Source organism: Schistocerca cancellata, chromosome 1 (assembly GCF_023864275.1).
Source record: "Schistocerca cancellata isolate TAMUIC-IGC-003103 chromosome 1, iqSchCanc2.1, whole genome shotgun sequence".
In the NCBI taxonomy this organism is placed as follows: domain Eukaryota; kingdom Metazoa; phylum Arthropoda; class Insecta; order Orthoptera; family Acrididae; genus Schistocerca; species Schistocerca cancellata.
Window position 1 is genome coordinate 593,732,556 of NC_064626.1, and position 23,124 is coordinate 593,755,679.

A 23,124-nucleotide genomic window follows, 5' to 3' on the forward strand; every position below is an offset into this window, starting at 1 on the left:
CAAAAATTTTCAGCCAAAATTTCATTTTCTTGGATACATCGAGAAGATTACTTGTAATCTTTCTTACCTGTCATTCCTGTTAGTCATTTATTTCCACTCTGGTAGTCTGACTACGGATATCGTTAGTAATTATAACAACAATGATCATTCACAAACCCAATGAACCACATAAACAAACAGCAATTGGCATTCACCCGTTCAGCTTTATTCCGCTCAGCTCATATAGGCCTGTCCCCTTTTGTCTGCAAGAAAGTTTATTTCTAGATGGGACGGGGATTCCCCTGGCAGAGACATCATATATACCACGCACACATTCAAAAATCAACTTATGATTCATTCAGAAATAAACTTAGGTTGTGTTCAAAAACCAGCAGGGATGCATTTGAAACTCATATGAATAATTAATAGAGCAAAGTGTGCTGGATGCTGGCACTTTATGAAACAAGGTTTTTTTCCCTCAAAAATATGAATTTGGTGTCCTCATCTCCCCCCCCCCCCCCCCCCCAACCACAGCCCAGGGCAGATACCCCATTTTGCTGCCTCTCCCCCCCCCCCTCCCCCTTCCTAGATCCGGGCCTGTTACACGTGTGAATCTGTCAAGGAGAGCCAGTAAACTTTTTCTGCATAGCATCTGGCTGCTTGCTGCTACTGCTTATAGTTAACAGCCACACTTCTGTAGCCAGAAGCAGGAGAAGGTACTACTCATACGTGACTCAACTGCGCATGCACGAGCCCCACTCGCAAGTGCTCAAACAAATCTAATGTAAACAGTTGTGACATCAGGCTCATCAGAGGCAATTTTTTGTTATGAAGCACTGCATAGTCTTCCTAAAGCCTTTGACACATTTTTTCTGTTGGCAGACTCTTATATGAGCACTGTGTTTTGTTGTATACAGTGCATTTCCTTTGCAACTTAGGTTTTATTTTCTTTTCTTTTTTTTTCTCTCGTTCATGTTTTATTGCTGCAGTATTATTCTGCAGCATAGGGATACAGTAATATCCTTTGTTAGGGTATTGGTTCCTACCAGTCAAAATTACAAAAATTTAACTGGAAACTAAAACAATGAAAAATTCCCAGAATTCTAAAAACATTCCCAGGTTTTCTCCCAGATGAAAAAATTCCTGGGTTTTTCCTGGATCTCCTGGGTTGTATACACCCTGATGGATGCATGCACCGATTATGTTGGAAAGGATGTTTTAAAACTGCAAGCTGGCCCCCAATTGCTGCGACTGGTCCTCGATATTCTGGATACTGACACTGGGACTGAGGTGCTGTCCGAGGTGGCTCCATACATTCTATCATGGACAGATCTGGGGATCTTGCTGAGCACATGAGCACCTCAATATCATGCAGACTACTGATAGATACATATACCATTTGTGAATGAGCACTGTCCTGTTGGAGACTGGACCCCAACCCTGTCACATGAGAAGTAACACATGTAAACGACAGTTTATGCATGGGATATTAATTCCTTAGTCCGGCTACTACTAGTCTATGAACAATGGTGTGGAATGACACAAACATCACAAGGAATCCTTTCTTTGTTTTCCAATGGTAGGTGCAGATATGAAGAGGTTACAATATGCTTGGTGCACAATATGGTGAACTTCCTTTTCTGGTAATCACATGTGGTCAATCAGAAACTTTATGGCAAGTATGCATGCCCTCACATTCCCAAGCTCTCCAAAATCAGGCCACTCTCAGAGCCAAATGCCCCACAAATATGGATATCGTGCAATTCAACCAGTTGGCCAAATGGAGACCCATAATGAGGGCTCCTGCAAACTTCTGTCAGGTGCTAATAACACTGTCACACATGAGTATGCAGCAACTTTGTGTCCTTCAGTGATCACTCAACATCTGGCACTGTTCAAGCCTCTCATATATCCTCCCAGACCTGGTTATAACTCAGCCACTGGCAATTCTGCTGTGGATATGTGAAGAGGGTGAAGAACCTATCTCGTGAGTGCAATGTTATCCAAATTTGTAACAGCATAAGGTTATAAGTAAGACAAGGTGAGAAGACTAGTGATACAGGGAAGTTTAATTATTTTCACCTTTGGAAAATTAAAATCGTGAGAGAGTGGGAAGGAGGGGTGTGAGGGTGCCTGGGGAGGGGGTTACTGGACAAAAAGTGTCACATTTTCCCTTCCACTCTTTTCTTTATGGTCACCTCCCTCTGTCTCCTCTCGGCTTTCTTTATTTACATTATTTGCTACACTTTTCATCTCTCTTCCTCTTTACTTCTTGCTCTGTCCTTCCTATCATCTCTGAACTAAAGCTGCCCTATAGCTTACCTATATGCTATATTTGACGTCCTACCCTCTCTGACATTTCACTCATCTTCGTGTCCCCTTGTCCTCACACCAATTCACATAGCATTGAGTTAAAGTTCATAAATCCAGGATTAGTATTATCTACTGTAAGTTGTTTTTATAGGTCACACTACAAATTTCTTGTCCTGGAAGTAAGTAATAGAGAAAAAGTTTGTCACCTTTTAATTTTATACCACACAACTCTATAATAATGATAACTACAACAAAAACAATAATAATTTCTAAGTGTCATGGTTAATAAAGTGGCATATCCATCTCCCCTTTACATTTAGTTTTTAAATTTCATTTGTAAAGTATGTAAGTTGTCTCTCCAACATGCAGCATTATAGTGAACACATGTGCATTATATATATGTGTGTGATATACGATGTAAATTCATTGCAGTTGCTAATTCTTCCTCTATGGCCAGCATTCCGTTTTCCATAGCCATGAGCAAACACCACACTTTCAGTTTAAACGGATAACTGTCATTGTGTTCTGCACTGGTAACTTTAAGCTTCTTTTACAGTTGTTTTCTGTAATGAATTTTGAAAGGAGTGATATAAGCTCATGCCTGTGAAAGCTTTTAGCTTGTTGTTGAATACTGATACTCCGAATGTAAATATTTTGCTTCTTTATGGGCTGCAGTACTGCTTCAGTCACCTTTGCACAATTTATGTTTTCCAGTGGACAAATGTATATTCTGTGCTCATGTTGTTGGAGATAACCAACTGAAAATAGTCTGAAGGCCAAACTTGCAATAGTGGAATGTAATTAAAGTATAGCAAATATCAAAAATGACTTCATTAAAAAAATTAATGAGATGGTGAAACTGTAACAGACATAACATTACTATCACATCCAAATTTGGTGGCTTTGCACAATTTTCAGATGATGATTCATAAAACTGTAATACAAATGACAATTTAATAATTATACTTAAACAACAAGTAACACCACCACCACTGGATAATGCAAAATCAAGCACCAAACAATTTCACTTCAAACACATTAAGTGGAAAGGCCTTCAATAATTGTAAGTACTTTTGAAAAGGTGACAGATGACAACTTTCACAGCTTCAGGTAAATTTCATTAAGCAACAAGTTCGCATCATGTCTGTGAACTGTTTGCAAGATCAGCAGCAGCAGCAGCAGCAGCAGCATTAGTAGTAGTAGTAGTAGTAGTAGTATTGATTCAGTCAGTAAAAGTAAAGTATTTTAAAGTTATGTTTTATTACAATAAAAAAGAGCACATGCTGGATAGCAAAAGAGCTTCACTCAGATAATTGATTTTCAATTGAATGCTTGTTCGTAGTCACCAAGCTTTTTCTGATCCTTCAAAACTGTCGGGACAGCATTGTATTGAGTAAAATGCCAGCTTAAAATGCATTTTTTAACAAATTGTGCTTTATTTACTGATAAACCTTTACAAAAGAAATACTCTTATAAACACTTGTGCCTACAATTGCACTTTTTGCAGTAAATATATCTTCATAATTATATTGTTCTTTATGCAGTATGTTTCACTCCTCAGAATGAGGTCTTGAAGTAGAAAGGATTGAGTCTGCTAGAACTTCTATCTCATCTTCGGGCAGCCATGCCTGCAGCACAGGGCGGTTACATACAACTGGATGCTCCTGCATAAGCCACTCACAGCCATCTGGTATGATGCACCGTACTTTCAGATTAATGCAACCACTCTTTATGTACTGATTAACCATCAATGTGTATATTAATTTCACATAACGGGCATCTATACAAGAAGTTAATGGACCTTCAGTCAATGACTCAGCAGTCAACGCATCCAAGTAACCTTTAGTCACTATTGGGATTACATAGTTTACCTGAAAAAAAAAAAAAAATTACATGTGAAAACATATTTTCACTAGAAAAAAATATTTTGCAGTAAAAAGACAAGTGAGAAGAAAAGCTCTATCCTTGTGGTATTTACAATATACAGATCACCTAAGACAGTATATCGCACAACTTCCTGACACTGACACAGCATCAGCAGACAGCAAAGTAATCCATGTATTGTGGTCTCTGCCCCGAAAACTGATTTGATGCAGTTCTACATGCTAGAAGACCCTGTTCAAGACTCATCTCTGTATAATTACTGCAACCTGACATGCATTTGAACTTGCTTGCTGTAGTCAAGCCTTGATTTCCCACCACTACTAAAGAGACGATTCTTTGATTCTTCATAATCTATCCCTTCAACCCACCCCTTCTGTTACTCAACTGATCCATGAATTTATTTTCTTGCCAGTTTAATAAAGATAATATTTTTTGAAACATTGTCCATAAAAATGTTATCCAGTTAAGACTTTTTTTTTAAATAAAAATCTCAAAATTTTCAATTAAGTTGCTCTTAGCTAGTTTATTGATCTCGCCATCTAATCTTCAGCATTCTTCAGGAGCACCATATCTGAAAAGATTCTATTGTCTTCTTGTCTTAACTGCTAACCTATGTTTCACTTCCATATGAGGCTACACTACAGACAAATGTTTTCAGAAGAGAGTTCCTAATACTTTATGTTCAACATTTCAGGAAAATTTTCTTGCTACTGACAGTCTGCATTTTATACCCTCTTTCCTTCTCTACTTCGAATACTGTCAGTTAGTTTGCAGATGAAAAATAGCAAAACTCATCCATTTATATTGTCTCATTTCCTAATCTTATTCTCTCACTACCACCTGATTTACTTCAGCTACATTCCACTACACTTGTTCTACTGATGTTGACATTTGTCTTTTAACTTCTTTTCGAAATCCTATCCATTCCATTTCACTGCTCTTGCAAGTCCTTTACCATCAATTTTTTATTTCTTCAACCTGTAGTTTAATTTCCTTTCCAAATTTTACCTTTGTTCCTTCACAACTTGCTCAGTATACAGACTGAATAACGTGAGGACTAATATAGAATCTTGTCTAAACTTTTTCAACTACTACTTTCATTTCATGTTCTTCAATTCTTATAACTCCAGACTTGTTTCCGTAAAAGTTACACGGATAACCTTTTGCTCATTGTATTTTATGCCTGCCATCTACCGAATGTCAGAGAGTCCATTCGAATCAACACTTTCAAAAGCTTTCTCTAAATCTTGCCTTTTCTCAGTCTGTCTTCTAAGATTAGTTGCTGGATCAATATTGACTAGTATGTTCCTACAATACTCCAGATCACAAACTGATCTCCCCAAGATTGGCTTCTATCAATCTTTCCATTCTATTTGTAAAAGATTCCTCTCATCTTAGTATTTTACAAATATGATTTTTAAACTCTTAGTTTGCTAATATTCACCCTTCTCAACACCAGCTATCTTTACATTATCCTTTAAATCAGAGCATATTTCATCTGTCTCAAGTCTTGTATACTAGGTTGAATGGTTATATCATGATTTTTCTCCCAAGGTTCTATATAATTCTTCGGAAATGGTGTCTACTCCATATGACTTTTTTGACTTATGTCTTTCAATGCTCTATCAAATTCTTCTTGCAATTTCGTATCTCCCATCCCACATTCATTTAAATTATCTTCCCTTTCCATAATATGACCTTCCAGCCAATTCCCTTTGTACAGTGCTTCTATATATTCCTTCCATCTTTCAACCGTCTCTTCTTGGTTTGAACTGACTTGCTGTCTAAGCACTTGATAATCATACATCTGCTTCTCTTTTCTCAAATATTCCTTTTTTTTCTTTTGTTTATTTTCCAGTAAGTGGCATCTACCTGTTCCATGGTCTTGTATGTTTATAGCTTTCTATTTTTCCTCTAGCCACTCATGGTTTGCTGTTTTGCACTTCCCGTCAATGCCAATTTTTAAGACATCTGTATTTCCTTTTACTATCTTTACTTCTCCCTTCACCAGTTACATCCAATATCCTCTGTGCCATATCCTGTGTGAATGAGCCTTGTCTCTTTTCCTAATTGTTCCTCTGCTGCCTTCAATAAACTATCTACTAAAGGTAGTCATTCATCTTCCATTGAATTCCTTTCCCCCTGTTTCAGTCAAGTGTTGGCTAGTCCCCCCTTTGAAACTCTAAACAACCTCTGGTTCTTCCAATTTAACCAGGTCCCATCTCCTTAATTTCATACCATTCCACAATTTTTTAAATTTTAATCTAAAGTTTTTCACCACACAATACAGCCAATGTCTACATCTGCCACAGAAATTTTCTGCAGTTTAAAAATCTGGTTTCAAAATCTCTGTCTCACCATTATACAAACTATCTGAAACCTTTCACTGTCTCCAGGTCTCTCCCATGTATGCAACCATCCTACATGGCTCTTAAACCATGTGCTATGTTTAAAATTCGAGCTGGTAGTTTTCCCCTTCATTCCTCTCCCCCAGCTCATATGCTCCTACAATTCATTTTCACACTATTGAATTCCGGTCCCCATAATTATTAAATTTTTGTCTCCCTTAATGATGTGAATAATTTATTTTATCTTGTCACATATTTCTTCAATTTTTTCATCATCTGCTCAGCAAGTAGACAAACTTCTACTACCGTGGCATGTGTAGGTACATCCACAGGTAACTACATTTTCATCACAATAATAGGAAAATTTGAGATAAATACTGAAATGGACTTTTATTTATGCCATTCACATGGCACAATGTAATGCTTGTAGTAAAAGCGTAGAGATTTCAGAGCGAGACCAAAACAGGTACAAAGTTGTAAATAAATATGACATACTGTATTGATTAACAAGCTGTTATGCACAATTCATTGAAGAAACAACTTAGCTAATTTTGAATACACTATATGTAAACTCTGATCATTAAATTTTAATTACCTTAGCTCATGGATAATATTACAATGATGAAAATACCAGGATGTAAACAACAAACAAAAATTAGTACAGGCAACCACCCATATCCAGTTGGTCGAGACACACACACACACACACACACACACACACACACACACACACACACACACAGACAGAGAGAGAGAGAGAGAGAGAGAGAGAGAGAGAGAGAGAGAGAGAGGCCTACACATCACTATCTTTTGAGCTTCAGCTCTTTTCCCACTTATTTTGATATATGCACACAGTGAGCACTTTAATTCTGGATTAGCCCATAGACTCAAAGGGAATGCGGAATAACTTATTTGTTGTTCATTGTCTTCTCAAATAATAAACATAAGTTAATTCTGTTATGCCAGCCGTTTGAAAGTTTTTGTTACAACAAAACCATATTACATCTGGAACTGTGATTAAATTAATTACTGCTGTACAATTTATACTTTTCTTCCATGGTCATTGTTAAGTAGTAGAGAATTTCCACAAAAATTACTCATGAAACTCCAATTAGAAACAACAGAAGAACATCTTAGTTGTTTGAAGACAGTTGGTATGAACAAATACAGTAAGCTACACCACACTGCAGGAATAAAGGACCTTTCTAAATTACTGTATTGTTATTCTTCATGTATAAAAATTGTATACCTGTGGAAAGAATTCTGTTATAAATAATTCAGGATTTGAAACTAGACGATTACGGTGTTCATCTAGTATCAAAACTCCTATACGCTTTTTTCTCAGTGCTGATGCTATGCTCTTTGCACAACTGAATCCATCTACTGAAAATGTCAGCATAACTATGGCCTTGTAACGTGTCCTCTTTGGTCGTATCTGAAACAGGATATAGAATTTACCAAAAGCAAGAAACAATCAAATTTCAGATTCTTATTTCTGCTGTTATGGAATGTAAATGTACACATGATCATACCATATCTTTCACACAGTTTTCCTCTGATTTTATGACATTTTCAGTAACCATTCTCTCTGAGCAGAAAGGTCTCTCACTGATGTTTTCAGAGAAGTTGTATGTCTGCACAGTGTCAGATGTACTGAATATCTCATATTTAATTTGAAGAGGTGGTAATTGTGGTTTACTGAAGAAACTGTGAGCATCACTGGGAATCTTGTGAAGTTCTGAAACAAAACAATGCAATCTTTTGAATACTGTGATTAACTCAATCATCTGGCAGGGAAAAAAGCACATTCTTTTTCCAGCCATCCCCTCCGTCCCACAACATTTCACTAGCCTCTTGCTGCTCCAGTTTAGAAACTACTTTCCAAATACAACAGTTTCAGCCTCAATATAGTAGCTACATACTAAGAAAGGAATATTCATGATCCTAAATTGTATAAAGTTTCAAGTTGCCTTGAAAGTTCCCTGGCAGGAACAGTGAATTCAAGAAAAATATGTGTAGATATTACTTGTAAAATACTGGCTCTACCAAATGAAATTATAATAAAACAAAATAACTTATCAATTAAGAGCAGTGTAGTCAGGAAAAAAAGAGGCACATTCTAGAAATTTGTCTATCTTTATATGAGATGGAAAGCTTGAAGGTAACAAGATACTTTAGAAATAACAAGTCTCACTCAGAAAGTTTAGGAAGTAATGCAAATCCCTTCTTAAAAATGGGAATGATCTGTGCCTTTTTGCACTTAATTCAAGTAATTTGTTGCTTCAGTGACCTATTGTAAAGTGCTGCTAAGAGGCTAGCTGTTTCACATTAGCTACAAATAACCATACAGATATTCAATTAGGACCTATAGGATTCTTCTGTTAAGCTATTTTTGGTGGCTTTCTATTCTGTGATCTGCAGCCTGCAAGCTACCTTATGGTTTGTGGCCTACGTTACTTCAGGTAGCATATTCTTTCCCACCATTCACTGCACCATTTTTGAACACTGCACAGGAGAAACAACTCTTGCTAAGCCTTCATATGTGTTAGAATTTATCTAGTTTTCCCATCATGATAATTTTGCAATGAATGTGGGAAGAATTAATGCGCGCATCTCTGTCGTGCTTCTGCATCCCACATGGACAAGTAATGATCAAATGATGGTTCCGTAAGCTACTTCTTCCATATGTGAATTACATTTTCATCTCAATCTGGCCTCTGCTTTTCCAACTACTACAGGGTTATTACAAATGATTGAAGCGATTTCACAGCTCTACAATAACTTTATTATTTGAGATATTTTCACAATGCTTTGCACACACATACAAAAACTCAAAAAGTTTTTTTAGGCATTCACAAATATTCGATATGTGCTCCTTTAGTGATTTGGCAGACATCAAGCCGATAATCAAGTTCCTCCCACACTCAGCGCAGCATGTCCCCATCAATGAGTTCTAAAGCATCGTTGATGCGAGCTCGCAGTTCTGGCATGTTTCTTGGTAGAGGGCGTTTAAACACTGAATCTTTCACATAACCCCACAGAAAGAAATCGCACAGGGTTAAGTCGGGAGAGCGTGGAGGCCGTGACATGAATTGCTGATCGTGATCTCCACCATGACCGATCCATCGGTTTTCGAATCCCCTGTTTAAGAAATGCCGAACATCGTGATGGAAGTGCGGTGGAGCACCATCCTGTTGAAAGATGAAGTCGGCGCTGTCGGTCTCCAGTTGTGGCATGAGCCAATTTTCCAGCATGTCCAGATACACGTGTCCTGTAACGTTTTTTTCGCACAAGAAAAAGGGGCCGTAAACTTTAAACCGTGAGATTGCACAAAACACGTTAACTTTTGGTGAATTGCGAATTTGCTGCACGAATGTGTGAGGATTGTCTACTGCCCAGATTCGCACATTGTGTCTGTTCACTTCACCATTAAGAAAAAATGTTGCTTCATCACTGAACGCATCCTCTTCCACGAGCTGTTGCAACCGCGCCGAAAATTCAAAGCATTTGACTGTCATCGGGTGTCAGGGCTTGTAGCAATTCTGCTTTAGCCTTTTCCGTAAGATTTTTCAAACGGTCGGCTGTGGTACGTTTAGCTCCCTGCTTGCTTTATTCGTCGACTTCCGCGGGCTACGCGTGAAACTTGCCCGCACGCGTTCAACCGTTTCTTCGCTCACTGCAGGCCGACCCGTCGATTTCCCCTTACAGAGGCATCCAGAAGCTTTAAACTGCACATGCCATCGCCGAATGGAGTTAGCAGTTGGTGGATCTTTGTTGAACTTCGTCCTGAAGTGTCGTTGCACTGTTATGACTGACTGATGTGAGTGCATTTCAAGCACGACATACGCTTTCTCGGCTCCTGTCGCCATTTTGTCTCACTGCGCTCTCGAGCGCTCTGGCGGCAGAAACCTGAAGTGCGGCTTCAGCCGAACAAAACTTTATGAGTTTTTCTACGTATCTGTAGTGTGTCGTGACCATATGTCAATGAATGGAGCTACAGTGAATTTATGAAATCGCTTCAATCATTTGTAATAGCCCTGTAGTTTAATGACATCACACTTAAGGTTGATTCTGACAAATATTCCAATACTTTTTTTATGGTTGTGACTGTTTACAGTGACTGATAATTGTGTACTCTAACAATAATGGGTTTATTTCTGCCTATTTACAAGCAATAAAATCGTTTACATAGAGTTTCGGGTACTAGTTCCTGTACCAAGTCTTGATTCTCTGACAGCTTTGAGGCATAAACTCACAATGCTGATCTGGTACTCTGTAAGTGTGGAACTGCATCTAACACCTTCCCAAAGTCAAGGACTACTGTCTTATCCTGGTTGCCTTCTGACTCACAGACAAACAGACTAAGCTGAGTTTCAAATCATCACTTTATGCGGAATCCATGTTAATCCCTAAATTTCTGTGTGCAACATTTCTGTTTTCCAAAAAGATTCATAAACACATGCATAAAACACCTTACACAAACACATTACACATGTTCTACAATTGAGTGACATCCGTAATAGTGGCCTATAGATATTTGTCCACCAATGTTTCTTGGAAATGGGATTGATCTGCGCCCTTTTGCAATTGCTTCAAATACTTTGTTGCTCCAATGACCTACAGTAAAGTGCTGCTAAGAGGAGAACTAGTTGTTTCGCATAATCTACAAATATCCATACAGGTATCCCATCAGGACAAACAGCCATTCTTCTGTAGAGCTATTTTAGTTGGCTTTCTATTCTGTGATTGAGTATCTCAATATCTGTCATTTCAGCAATGATTGAAAGGAAGAACAGAAGGATTTTTTTATCAGTGAAGCAATTTCAGAAGACTGAATTAATTATTTTGGCCTTCTCTCTGTCATCCTCCACTTTGGTATTAATATGATCACTACGAAACTGTATAGATAATATTAATCCACTTATTCACTTTACAAAAAAAACAAAAAATCATAAGATTTTTCGTCAGTATGGAAGAAAATTTTACTTTTGGGCTCACTGAATGACTCACATTGCTCTCCTTATCATCACATTGGTATTTCCCCAATTTTCTCAGTTTTCAATAACATTTACCCCTAGAACAAATGTACCGATTTGTTTTTGCTTGTGACAAGAATTACATCAGAAAGACGCAATACTCTTACATTTTACTTTCAAGTTTTGGAAAGAAGGATAACAAACGATCAACAACAAGATAATCAGAAATGGAGCTCCAGCTCAGACTGGGCAAGAATGGAGAAAGACTGGCTCATTAGTTTACTAAGGAATCATCACAGCATTAGTAGTGAAATCACATAAAACCTTGGATAGATGGACAATGATTTGAATACCATTTCTTCCAATGCAAGTTCATTATTTTGTATTTCCATTTTTCATGAGATTTTGATAAAGTAATGTGAACATTGTGTTACATATGTTTCATTTCTAGAGCTTCTTTTCTCAAATGCCTGCAAGGCACAACATCTTTTAGTTTTTCCTGACACTATACTCTTTGGCAGTGTTCTGAACTACTAGTATATTATTGATCATTGTGTTACTGGGTTAGTTTACCATGTTTTAGGACCTTACACATTTCCAACAAAGAGAAATTGCCAGTGTCCTCTTGTTGAGTAAATAACAGCTAAATAACTGCTAGAGATAGCATTATCTAGCATCATAAAGCAACAGAAATCACATGAAAAATTTTGAAAGGTACAATAATGAAAGAAAAAGTCTTGCAAAATGCCATTTTTGTAAACATACAAATGAAGCTTGTTGTATAGCACATAGTTTAATGAATATAATGACAAATTAAATTCTCTTGATAGTTGACAAATCTTGGCTTCTGAGAATGCAAGAAGGTACAAATCTGAATTCTGGAAGAGTCTGGACTTATAAATGAGTAAGCAACCTGTTTATGGAAGACATGTTACAATTGTACTTTTAAATTCTGATATTGATTGGCGTTTTGAATGTTCAATGTACTCCTGGGCTCAAATGAGACACTTAGCATTACTGAACATCCTGTCACACTTATATAGATGGAAATGGTTTACCTTCTGCTGTTAGCCACTTCACAGTAGGTGGTAAATTGAAATAATCAAATACTTCCATTGTGAGCATTAGTAAACAATTGACAGAAAAAGAAGTAAGAAGCACTACATAAGATGAATGGATATCTTTGAGAGATGAAATAGTGAAGGCAGCAGAGAATCAAATAACAAAAAGATAAGGCTCAGCAGAAATCATTGGAAGATACATGGGATACTGAATTTAATTTGTGAAAGGATAAAATATAAAACACTGCAAATGAACTGGTCAAAAGAAAAACAGGTGTTTAAAAAATGAGACTGACAGAAAATGCAAAATGATTAAGAAGGAATGGCTGCAGGAATAATGCACGGCTGTAGAAACATGCATGGCTAGGGCAAAGATAAACACTGCCTGTAGAAAAATTAGAGAGGTCTTAGGAGAAAAGTGAAGCAGCTGTGTGAATGTCAAGATTCAAATGAAAAGCCAATACTAACAAACAAAGCAAGAGTTGAAACATGGAAGGAAAGCTCATTCCTTGCATGAGATATATCACATCCTTAGATACATATGTCAGAGAAAAGATGTTCGTCACAGAGAATAGTTGGCAAGTGGTGAGCACCCCACTGTTGGGAGGTGTTTTAAATCATAGGTACTGGTACCAGAGCTGAAGATCCAATGACACTATGGAACTGGGTAGCACTCAGACAACCCAACCTGCTGAGGTGGATTTAGGAGTTCTATGGAGTGGTTGAAGTGGAAGAAAGAGCTCCATGAAATTTAAGAATGCAAAATGTCAAAGACAATAAATGTATTGTGACTTAATTATCAAGTTGAATATCAGATCTGTTATGTACATAGTAGAGACAGGTAGTATTTGAGTTGGTAGCTGTCCTCATTTATCATGTATTGAGTTGTAATTTTGAAGACAATATAGGAAGGTGAACTGAATCTCACTTCTTATTTATGTGGTAGAGTGAATGAGAATGAGAAGTTAATTTTCAGTTGCATTATCTTCAATCTATAAGAAGTTGAAGTCTGAGTGAAGTTGGACAAAGAAGGCACTCGAATTCAGGGTATGGACTAGCTGGACCCTGATTAATAATACTTAACAGCTACCAGATATTCGGTAAGCAACATTCATTGTATATAAAAGGTGTGTTCAGGTGGCAACTTATTTGTTTGGTGCATGAGAAGGAGTATAACAAACCACTATGCAACCCAAGCCAATGTGAAACACCTCAAGCTATAAAAGTGCAATGAATTTGAAGACAATGTTGTAAAAGGGGAAGAGGATGCAAATAAAGATGAGATGAAAGATACGATACTGCAGGAAGAATTTGACAGAGCTCTGAAAGACTTCGAGGGAAAGAAGGCCCCTAGAGTAGCTGACATTCCCTCTAATCACTGAGACTCTTGTGGGAGCCAGCCATGACAAAACTATTCCTCCTGGTATGCAAAATGAGAGTCATGATCGAAAAACATGGTGGATAGTTTTATTAGAATCAAGGCAACAAGCTTACATGGAATTTGATTTAATCTCCTTCAAAGTACTGTCACTGGCTAGCAATGTACTTATCCCAATGTTTAATCAATGACTGGAAGCATTTCTGGAAGGAATCTTTTGGAAAGGTATTCAGAATCTGTCATGGCCTTCTCAATGTCAGGAATTGTGTCAAACTATTTTCCTTTAATCAGTGCTTTAGTTTTAGGAAAGAGGCAGGATTCACAAAATGAGTAAGGCAGCTGTGGACAGAGAGTAACCCTTTTCTAGCCAAAAACTAATGAATCAAATGCGAGGCGTGGCACAGCGCACTGTCACAATACAGGAGGAAGCCACTGGCTAATTTTTCTGGCCCCTCTCTTTGTACATGAGTTCACAAACACTGAGTAACATCAGGGATAGGCTACAAACCTATACAATCAGGCTACAAACACCTGTACACTAGTGTACATGATTGCACTATGCTCTCAATATTAGAAGGGGGGGGGGGGGAGGAAGAGGAAGAAAGAAAGAAAGAAAGAAAACAAACATGAGTATGACTTTGCTATTTAATTTTGACTGACATTTCTTTTTAGGGTGAAGAGGTTCACTGGTTTCCCATTGGAACTCTGGATTTTCATCTCAGTATCAAACAAATGCATGCAATTTTGATATCTAGTTACAATTTTGGGCATGAAGTCTGAACCTAAATGAAGACGATCATTCAACTCTAAGCAAACTGACACATGATTTTTTTCTTCTGTTCTCCACTCAAAAAGTCTGGGAACAAATTTTACACCCACTAGTCTTATTTGCAAATTATCAAGAGATGCCAAGTTCTTCAGTATGCTCTTCAACGGTTATCTACCTGTTTGAACATACAATTTTTTTCACTTTTTGCCACCGTCTGTTTGAAAAAACAATTTTTGACACTTTTTGGATATGTTCTTGTGGTTTTGTGGTTAACGGATGTTCTGAACATTACTTGTCTTCTAATGATTCACTTTCACTTTTAAATCACTCATACCACTTGTAGGAAGTCTTCAGAGTTACAGCATTGGCGCCATACACCAATTTCAACATTTCATTAGTTTCTTTAGCATGTTTGTGCAACTTGAAACAGAACTTAATGGTCATGCATTGTTCATAATCCTTGAGGTGTTATAGACATAGTAAACAGCACATCACTCTAGCATCTCTAGATGTTGACTGACAAGTCAGAATGAGTTCCAACTTGACACTGCCTGTTTCGACGGATCAGGCTATTGGACAAATTACATCAAATGGATGTAGTGTCAGCAGCTGCTGTTAAAAAATCAATCATCACATTTTTTGATCGCGTGTCGTATATATGAGACAGATCAAATACCCTTCTACTTCAAGAAGAATATAACTGCTCCATTTCCAAAGCACGTAGGTGCCAATAGGTGTGAATATTACCAAACCTTCTGTTAAATAAGTCATGGCTGCAAAATACTGTTAAGACATTATTTACAGAATAGAAATTCTGATGAAAGGTGATCTCGGGAAACGTCAGTTTGGGTTCAGGAGAAATGTAGGAACAAGCATGGCAATACTGAGCCCATGATTTATCTTAGAAGATAGACTGAAGAAAGGAAGACTTAAATATAATTTGTAGATTTAGAGAAAGCTTTTGTGGTGACTGGAATACACTTGTGGAACTTGGGCAGCGAACTACAGTTGACACATTCCACACTGCTATGTATGCGCCTTGACTGTGCAGGTGCACTGGCGGTTTTCAAGCAACTTTAATGAATAAGTGTACAAAAACTTAGGGCCTCAAAGGTGCATTTCTAGCATCACTCGAAACTCCAAACTTTAAACATTAGGAAAAATGTAAGCTTATGTATGTATGCTTGCATCAGTAGAGGAGTACCAGGATTTCCGAAAAAATGAGAAACCTTCATCTGGAAACAAGTTTTACATTTCCTATCATGATTTTAGGTGTTTATAATAAAAATAATTTGATTCGCAGTAGGTTTGTTATTTAATATTTTATGATGTAAAATGATTACCTACAGGGTGATTCATGAAGATATGCAAGTATTTTAATGTGTTATTCTGCAAGTAAAACTAAAGAAAAAAGTTCATATAAACTTAGGTCCACAATTGTTTAGTTACGGAGTTAGGGCTAATAAAAGATTCTGCCTGATATTTAGCACACTTTGCTAATACGAAGCCAACACAAAACTGTACAAGGTTAAAGTAAAGCACGATTAACATTTATGTTGTTATTGATCTGGTGAATCTAATAAAACATGTCGCAGATGTGTATCTGCAATAGTTTTCCAAAACATTCCGAGAAGCAAAGACATAATTTTGTAAAAATTTTAATTTAGTAACTACTTGGCCCAATTTGTTTTTTAAATGTCAGAAAATTGCACAAAGCTTTCAACAGAAGTTGTAGAGAATTTAATTTTTGAAAATTGATAGTAATAATGTTAACTGAAACTGTATAAATGTCAGATAATCTGCTTTTATTAATACCATAGCACACACGAATTCATGTTAAAGAGGAAACAACAAAGCTCAGTGGTAAGGAAGTTGTACAATGTACCAACAGTTTCACAATACATTGACAATAATTGTTCAAAAATGTCTCCACCATGTTCAACGCATTTAGCTGCCCATGTATGAACAGCTTTTGTTGCTCATTTCAGTTTCACAGGGTTGTTCTTATTTTTTACTATTGCATGCATTGTAACTATTGCAGAAACACATCTGGGACATTTTATTAGATTCACCAGACCAATAACAAAATAAGTGGGAATCGTGCTTTACTTTAACCTTGTACAGTTTTGCGATGGCTTCATATTAGCAAAGTTGCTAAATTTCATGCAAAATCTTTTATTAGCCGCTAACTCCATAAGTACAAATTTGCGGACCTATGTTTATCTGAACTTTTTCCTTTAGTTTTACTTGTAAAATAACATATTAAAATATTTGCATATCTTCGTGAATCACCCTGTATATTTTATACAGAATTCACTGTCAAGTGGTGATCCTGAAAGCAGTGAGGTACACAGATACCTACATTGCAGTCTTTGCGCCACCATCTGCTTTTTTTCTTATCCACTTGCCGGTCTCTTTTTTCCCTTTGTTGGAGCAAACTTTGCAATGATGCGTAATACTTACTATGATGGCAGTGGGAGATACTTTTTCCGGAAAGTGACGACCAAATTTTCTGTCAAGCCTAGTGCCACGTGTTGGTTCTAAAGATCAAAAGTCTCCTCCTGTTGCTACCAATTTCAAGCTAACTTCTCTTTATGAAGTCCACAACACAGATTTTTCTGTTTACTGCCATCTCTGACCAAAATAAAACTGTTCACGACAAACATTACAAAAACATGAAAGAAAAGTTTTTTCCATCACTTCATTGTTTTACGTGTGAATGCGTAGTAACTGTACAGCTGATCCACACGATCTACAGTCTTGTTCATATTGTTGCCAGTTACAATGTCTGGTTTCATTACTGTTGTAATACCACCTTTTGAATGTACTGGAATGTCTTTGGTGGTAGCCTGATGTTTTGTGGATAGACAGTATACATCACGCTGATTTTTCCACTTCAGTGCTAGAATGGGACCATTCCTTAAAAATATCATTCCATTTTGCTTCAGTTTCTTTGTTTTGAAGCTTTTCTGTTTTTCATTCCAGTTCCAACAGCTAATGTATTTTCTTCCCATAACATCTTCAGTAGAGGAACACTAGTGTAGTAACTATCCTTGTAAATACAGTGGCCTTTACCATAATATGGAGAAAAGTCTGTCAGTCCTCCCTGCTGGTCATGTGTAAAAAATCACAGTTCTGGACGCAGCCTTTTGCACCACCACAAGGTGCGTAAACTTTCATGCCATATTTACTGAGTTTATTTTTCATGTATACCCTAAAGCCAACACATCCACAAAATGGACAAATAGCTTCATTTATAGTCAAATTTTCATATGGCATGAAACTGGCTCTTCGTTTGTTGACAAAAAAGTCTAACTTGGGTCTAATTTTATGAAGAGGAACATGGTTTTCCTCTTTTTTTTATGTACTTTGAGTTGTCATTGCCATACAGCATGAACATAATACTGAAAAGCCTATCACAGCTCAACAATCAACTCGCACAGCCTGTTTGTAAAAATGGATCAGTTGACCAACAGTCCCCAAGCTTTGATAACTTCATGACACACATATGCATAACTGTTGCATAAAACCAATGTATTATGTGTAGTTTTACTGGACCCCATTGGTGCCACATAGAGTTCTTTTTTATCTCATTTCACCATTTCATTGCAGCAATTTTATTATCTGCTTATCTGTTTGTCTTGGTCTTTATGTTTCGCATAAAACCATCACTAAAAAATATCAAAAACAATCGTAAACATCAGTTCCTGTTCGCAAACAAGTGGCTCCAGATGCCGACTGAAATACTGAAAACTGAGGCTGTGCACCGTGCTCCTGCACCATTGCATTTGTTGCTGTACCATTTGTTGATCATTGCAGCTCCTCATCTAATGGAAAACCATAATTCAAATCAAATAAAAAGAAAAAAAAATTAGTGTGTTTCGCTCTTAATTACTGTCATTGTCACTGACATCAATATGAGTATCATTTTCTCCAAATAAAAAAATCCAGAACTTCACTTTCCCGGAGGCCTCTAGCTGTCATTTTCACTCAAAACTCATACACAATTCCAAATTTACAGCTCCACACCATGTGAAAATGTCATCAAAGAACCAATCGCTATACTGACAGATATTCTACCCACAAAACTGATACACAGAACTTGCAACCTATGGCCACAATTATTTGCTGGATGTATTCCGATCTATGTCTTCCTCTAAAGTTTTTGCTCTCTACTGCTCCCTCTAGTACCATGGAAGTCATTCCCTCATGTCTTAGCAGATGTCCTATCATCCAGTCCCTTCTCCTTATCAGTGTTTTCCACATATTCCTTTCCTCTCCGATTCTGTGTAGAACTTCCTCATTCCTCACCTTACCAATCCACCTAATTTTCAACATTCGTCTCTAGCACCACATCTCAAATGCTTCGATTCTCTTCTGTTCCGGTTTTCCCACAGTCCATGTTTCACTACCATACAACGCTGTACTCCAGACGTACATTCTCAGAAATCTCTTCCTCAAATTAAGGCCGATATTTGATATTAGTAGACTTCTCTTGACCAAGAATGCCTTTTTTGCCATAGCTAGTCTGCTTTTGATGTCCTCTTTGCTCCATCCATCACTGGTTATTTTACTTCCTAGGTAGCAGAATTCCCCAACTTAATCGACTTTTTAACGATCAATCCTGATGTCAAGTTTCTCGCTGTTCTCATTTCTACTACCTCTCATTACCTTCATCTTTCTTCGATTTGTCCTCAATCCATACTGTGTACTCATTAGACTGTTCATTCCATTTAGCAGATCATGTAATTCTTCTTCAGTTTCACTCAGGATAGCAATGTCATCAGTGAATTGCATCATTGATATCCTTTCACCTTTAATGTACAGACTGAATACTAGAAGTGAAGGGCTACATCCTTGTCTTACACTCTTTTTAGTACGAGCACTTCATTCTTGGTCATCCACTCTTATTATTCCCTCCTGGCTGTTGTCCATATTGTATATGACCCATCTCTCCCTATACCTTACCCCTACTTTTTTCCGAATTTTGAACATCTTGTACCATTTTACATTGTTGAACGCTTTTCCAGGTCAACAAATCCTATGAACGTGTCTTGATTTTTCTTTTATCTTGCTTCCACAATTAACCACAATGTCAGAATCGCCTCTCGTACCTTTACTTTTCCTAAAGCCAAACTGAACACCATCTAGCACATCCTCAATTTTCTTTTCCATCCTTCTGTATATTATTCTTGTAAGCAACTTGGATGCATGAGCTGTTAAGCTGATTGTTCAATAATTCTTGCACTTGTCAGCTCATGCCATCTTCGGAATTGTGTGGATGATGCTTTTCCAAAAGTCAGATGGTATGTTGCCAGACACACACCTTCTACACACCAATGTAAATGGTCATTTTGTTGCCACTTCCCCCAATGATTTTAGAAATTCTGATGGAATGTTATCTATCCCTTCTGCCTTATTTGACCTTAAATCCTCCAAAGCTCTTTTACATTCGGATTCTAATACTGGATCCCCTATCTCTTCTAAATCGACTCCTGTTTCTTCTTCTATCGCATCAGCCAAATAGAGGCTTTCAAGGTATTCTTTCCACCTATCTGCTCTCTCCTCTGCATTTAACAGTGGAATTCCCGTTGCACTCTTAATGTTACCACCCTTGCTTTCAATGTCACCTAAAGTTGTTTTGACGTTCCTGTAGGTCGAGTCTGTCCTCCTGACAGTCATTTCCTTTTTGATGTCCTCACATTTTTCCTACAGCCATTTCATCTTAGCTTCCCTGCACTTCCTACGTATTTCATTCCTCAGCGACTTTTATTTCTGTTTTCCTGAGTTTCCCACAACATTTTTGTACTTCCTCCTTTCATCAATAAACTTTCCTGTTACCCATGGTCAGTTACCTTCATTGTACCTATGTTGTCCTTCCCAACTTTTGTGATGGCCCTTTTCAGAGATGTCCATTCCTCTTCAACTATACTGCCTACTGAGCTATTCCTTATTGCTGTATCTATAGCCTTAGAGAACTTCAAGCGTATCTCGTCATTCCTTAGTACTTCTGTATCCCACTTCTTTGCATATTGATTCTTTCTGACTAATGTCGAACTTCAGCTTACTCTTCATCACTGCTGGGCACACCTTACAATCCAGTATCTGATTTCAGAATCTGTCTGACCATGATGTAATCTAACTGAAATCTTCCTGTATCACCTGACCTTTTCCACGTATACCTCATCCTCTTGTGATTCTTGAACAGGGTCTTACAAGCTGAAACTAGTTGCAGAACTCAATTAGTCTTTCTCCTCTCTCTTTCCTTGTCCCAAGCCCATATTCCCCTGTAACCTTTTCTTCTACTCCTTCCCCTACAACTGCATTCCAGTCCCCCACAACTATTAGATTTTCATCCCCATTTACATACTGTATTACCCTTTCAATATCCTCATATACTTTATCTCTTCATCGTCAGCTTGTGATGTTGGCATGTATACCTGAATTATCATTGTCAGTGTTGGTTTGCTGTCGATTCTGATAAGAACAACCCTATCTCTGAACTATTCACAGTAACACACACTGTGCCCTACCTTCCTATTCATATCGAATCCTACTCCTGTTATACCATTTTCTGCTGCTGTTGATATTACCCTATACTAATCTGACCAGAAATCCTTGTCTTCTTTCCATTTCACTTCACTGACCCCTACTATATCTAGATTGAGCCTTTGCATTTCCCTTTTCAAATTTTATAGTTTCCCTACCATGTTCTGACATTCCACACCTCAACTCGTAGAACATTAACCTTCCGTTGATTATTCAATCTTTTTCTCATGATAATCTCCTCCTTGGATGTCCCCTCCCGGAGATCCAGATGGTGGACTATTCAAGAATCTTTTACCAATGGAAAGTTCATCATGACACTTCTTCAATTACAAGCCACGTGTTCTGTGGCTACACGTTATGTGTCTTTAATGCAATGGTTTCCATTGCCTTCTGCATCCTCATACCGTTGATCATTGCTGAGACAATAGCCTTCAGGTACAGTTTCCCACCCCTAGGACAAGAGTCCCCTGAACCTCTGTCCACTCCTCCGCTCTCTTTGACAAGGCCACTGGTGACTTCTATATGAAATAAAATTGTAATAGCTTCTGAACATTTTGTGTTTTTGAGAAAATCAATTTTGAAATTCATTGCACACTTTGTATGTCCGTAACATTACAGATAGTCCAAGGAAGTCAGTGTAGCACAGTGGTAAAGGTTCACGGCTACTGCGCTGGAGGTATCGTGTTCATATCCTGCTTGTGTATTTTTTTATTTTATTTTTTTTTTTCGAAATCAGCCATTTTTCAATTTTGTTTCAAAGAATATCAACAAACAGTGTAAGGTACGTGAAATGATAAACAGATATTCAGTTATTAATTATTTCAAATATTCATTCCGTTAGTGGTTTGCAGTTCGAGTTCCAAATGTTTGTACAACAGTCACTTCTTGTATTACCTGAAATCTATCTCCGCCCATTATCGTCCCCTCTCCCGTGAATACCGTTAGCTGTAACGGGAACCCCAGCTCCTAGTTGCGGCCAATGAGGAAGCGAGTTGCATTTCTTTACATTAGCATCTAACTACAGCGTCAGTTGCTCGCAAAGCTTCTATAGTGCCGTGTGTTAGAAAAATTCTTTGAAATGGAAGATCAAAGTGTTTCTGTAGTAGTACAGCCAGAAGAAGATCCACATGTCGAGGAGTTGAACAAAGAATCAAAAAGAGAAATCACAAATGCCATTAAATAAGCCGAAAATCTACTCCACGATTTGAATCTCTTAATGAATACATCATCTAGCGTGATCTCTGCCAATTCTGTTGCAATTTGGTGATAAGTTGTATATCACAATACAGGATCTCTTGGCCGAAAGATAGATCACTATTGATGATGAATCGATAGATTTCAACGGAGAAGGTGAATTTGATGCGGTAAGTTTTACTTTTTTATTAATATTTTCTCTTTCAGATGAATGTAAAAAAATAAAACTCTTCACTTTGCAGTGTATGGGGATAGAGGAAGATGGTGATTACGTTCCCGAAGAGTTTGCACCAGAACCGACGGATTATGTGCCTCTGTCCTACAAGGAAAAAGCAGTTGCTCTTGCAGCAGCTCATCCTAAATGTAGCTTGAAAAGTCCGCAATCTCACGGAGTTTCTCGATTGAAACATAAATTGATACTGTATCAATGGAAAGAGGATGTAAAACAAGGTGGAACTTGTCTTGATAAACGGAGAACCATTGATTGTGAGACTTATGAAAGGTTCGTCGAAGCGAGCCAACATTTGGAACAGGTAAATCATATTGACATGAAATATATGTCGAGTATGTCATAAAAAAGAGAATGGCTTGTGAAAATAATTTAAAAAAATTCCAACATCAGGTGACAACAAGAACTCTACAGCAGTGGGTGATGAACGCTGCTCTTCCCTTT

The 23,124-nt window shown here is 37.6% G+C and overlaps 1 protein-coding gene across 1 annotated transcript in view; it reads right to left on the reverse strand.

Moving 5' to 3' along the window:
* Window positions 1-3,704: 3,704 nt before the first annotated feature.
* The window catches only part of LOC126182063 (uncharacterized), an 85,724-nt gene continuing 66,304 nt past the window's right edge, over window positions 3,705-23,124 (reverse strand). Inside the window, exons 5-7 of the mRNA XM_049924820.1 lie at window positions 8,057-8,262; window positions 7,774-7,959; window positions 3,705-4,163 (exon numbers count right to left, since the gene is read on the reverse strand). Of these exons, the coding sequence (XP_049780777.1) occupies window positions 3,843-4,163; window positions 7,774-7,959; window positions 8,057-8,262 (713 nt within the window). The 3' untranslated portion in view covers window positions 3,705-3,842. The remainder of the gene's footprint in view (window positions 4,164-7,773; window positions 7,960-8,056; window positions 8,263-23,124) is intronic.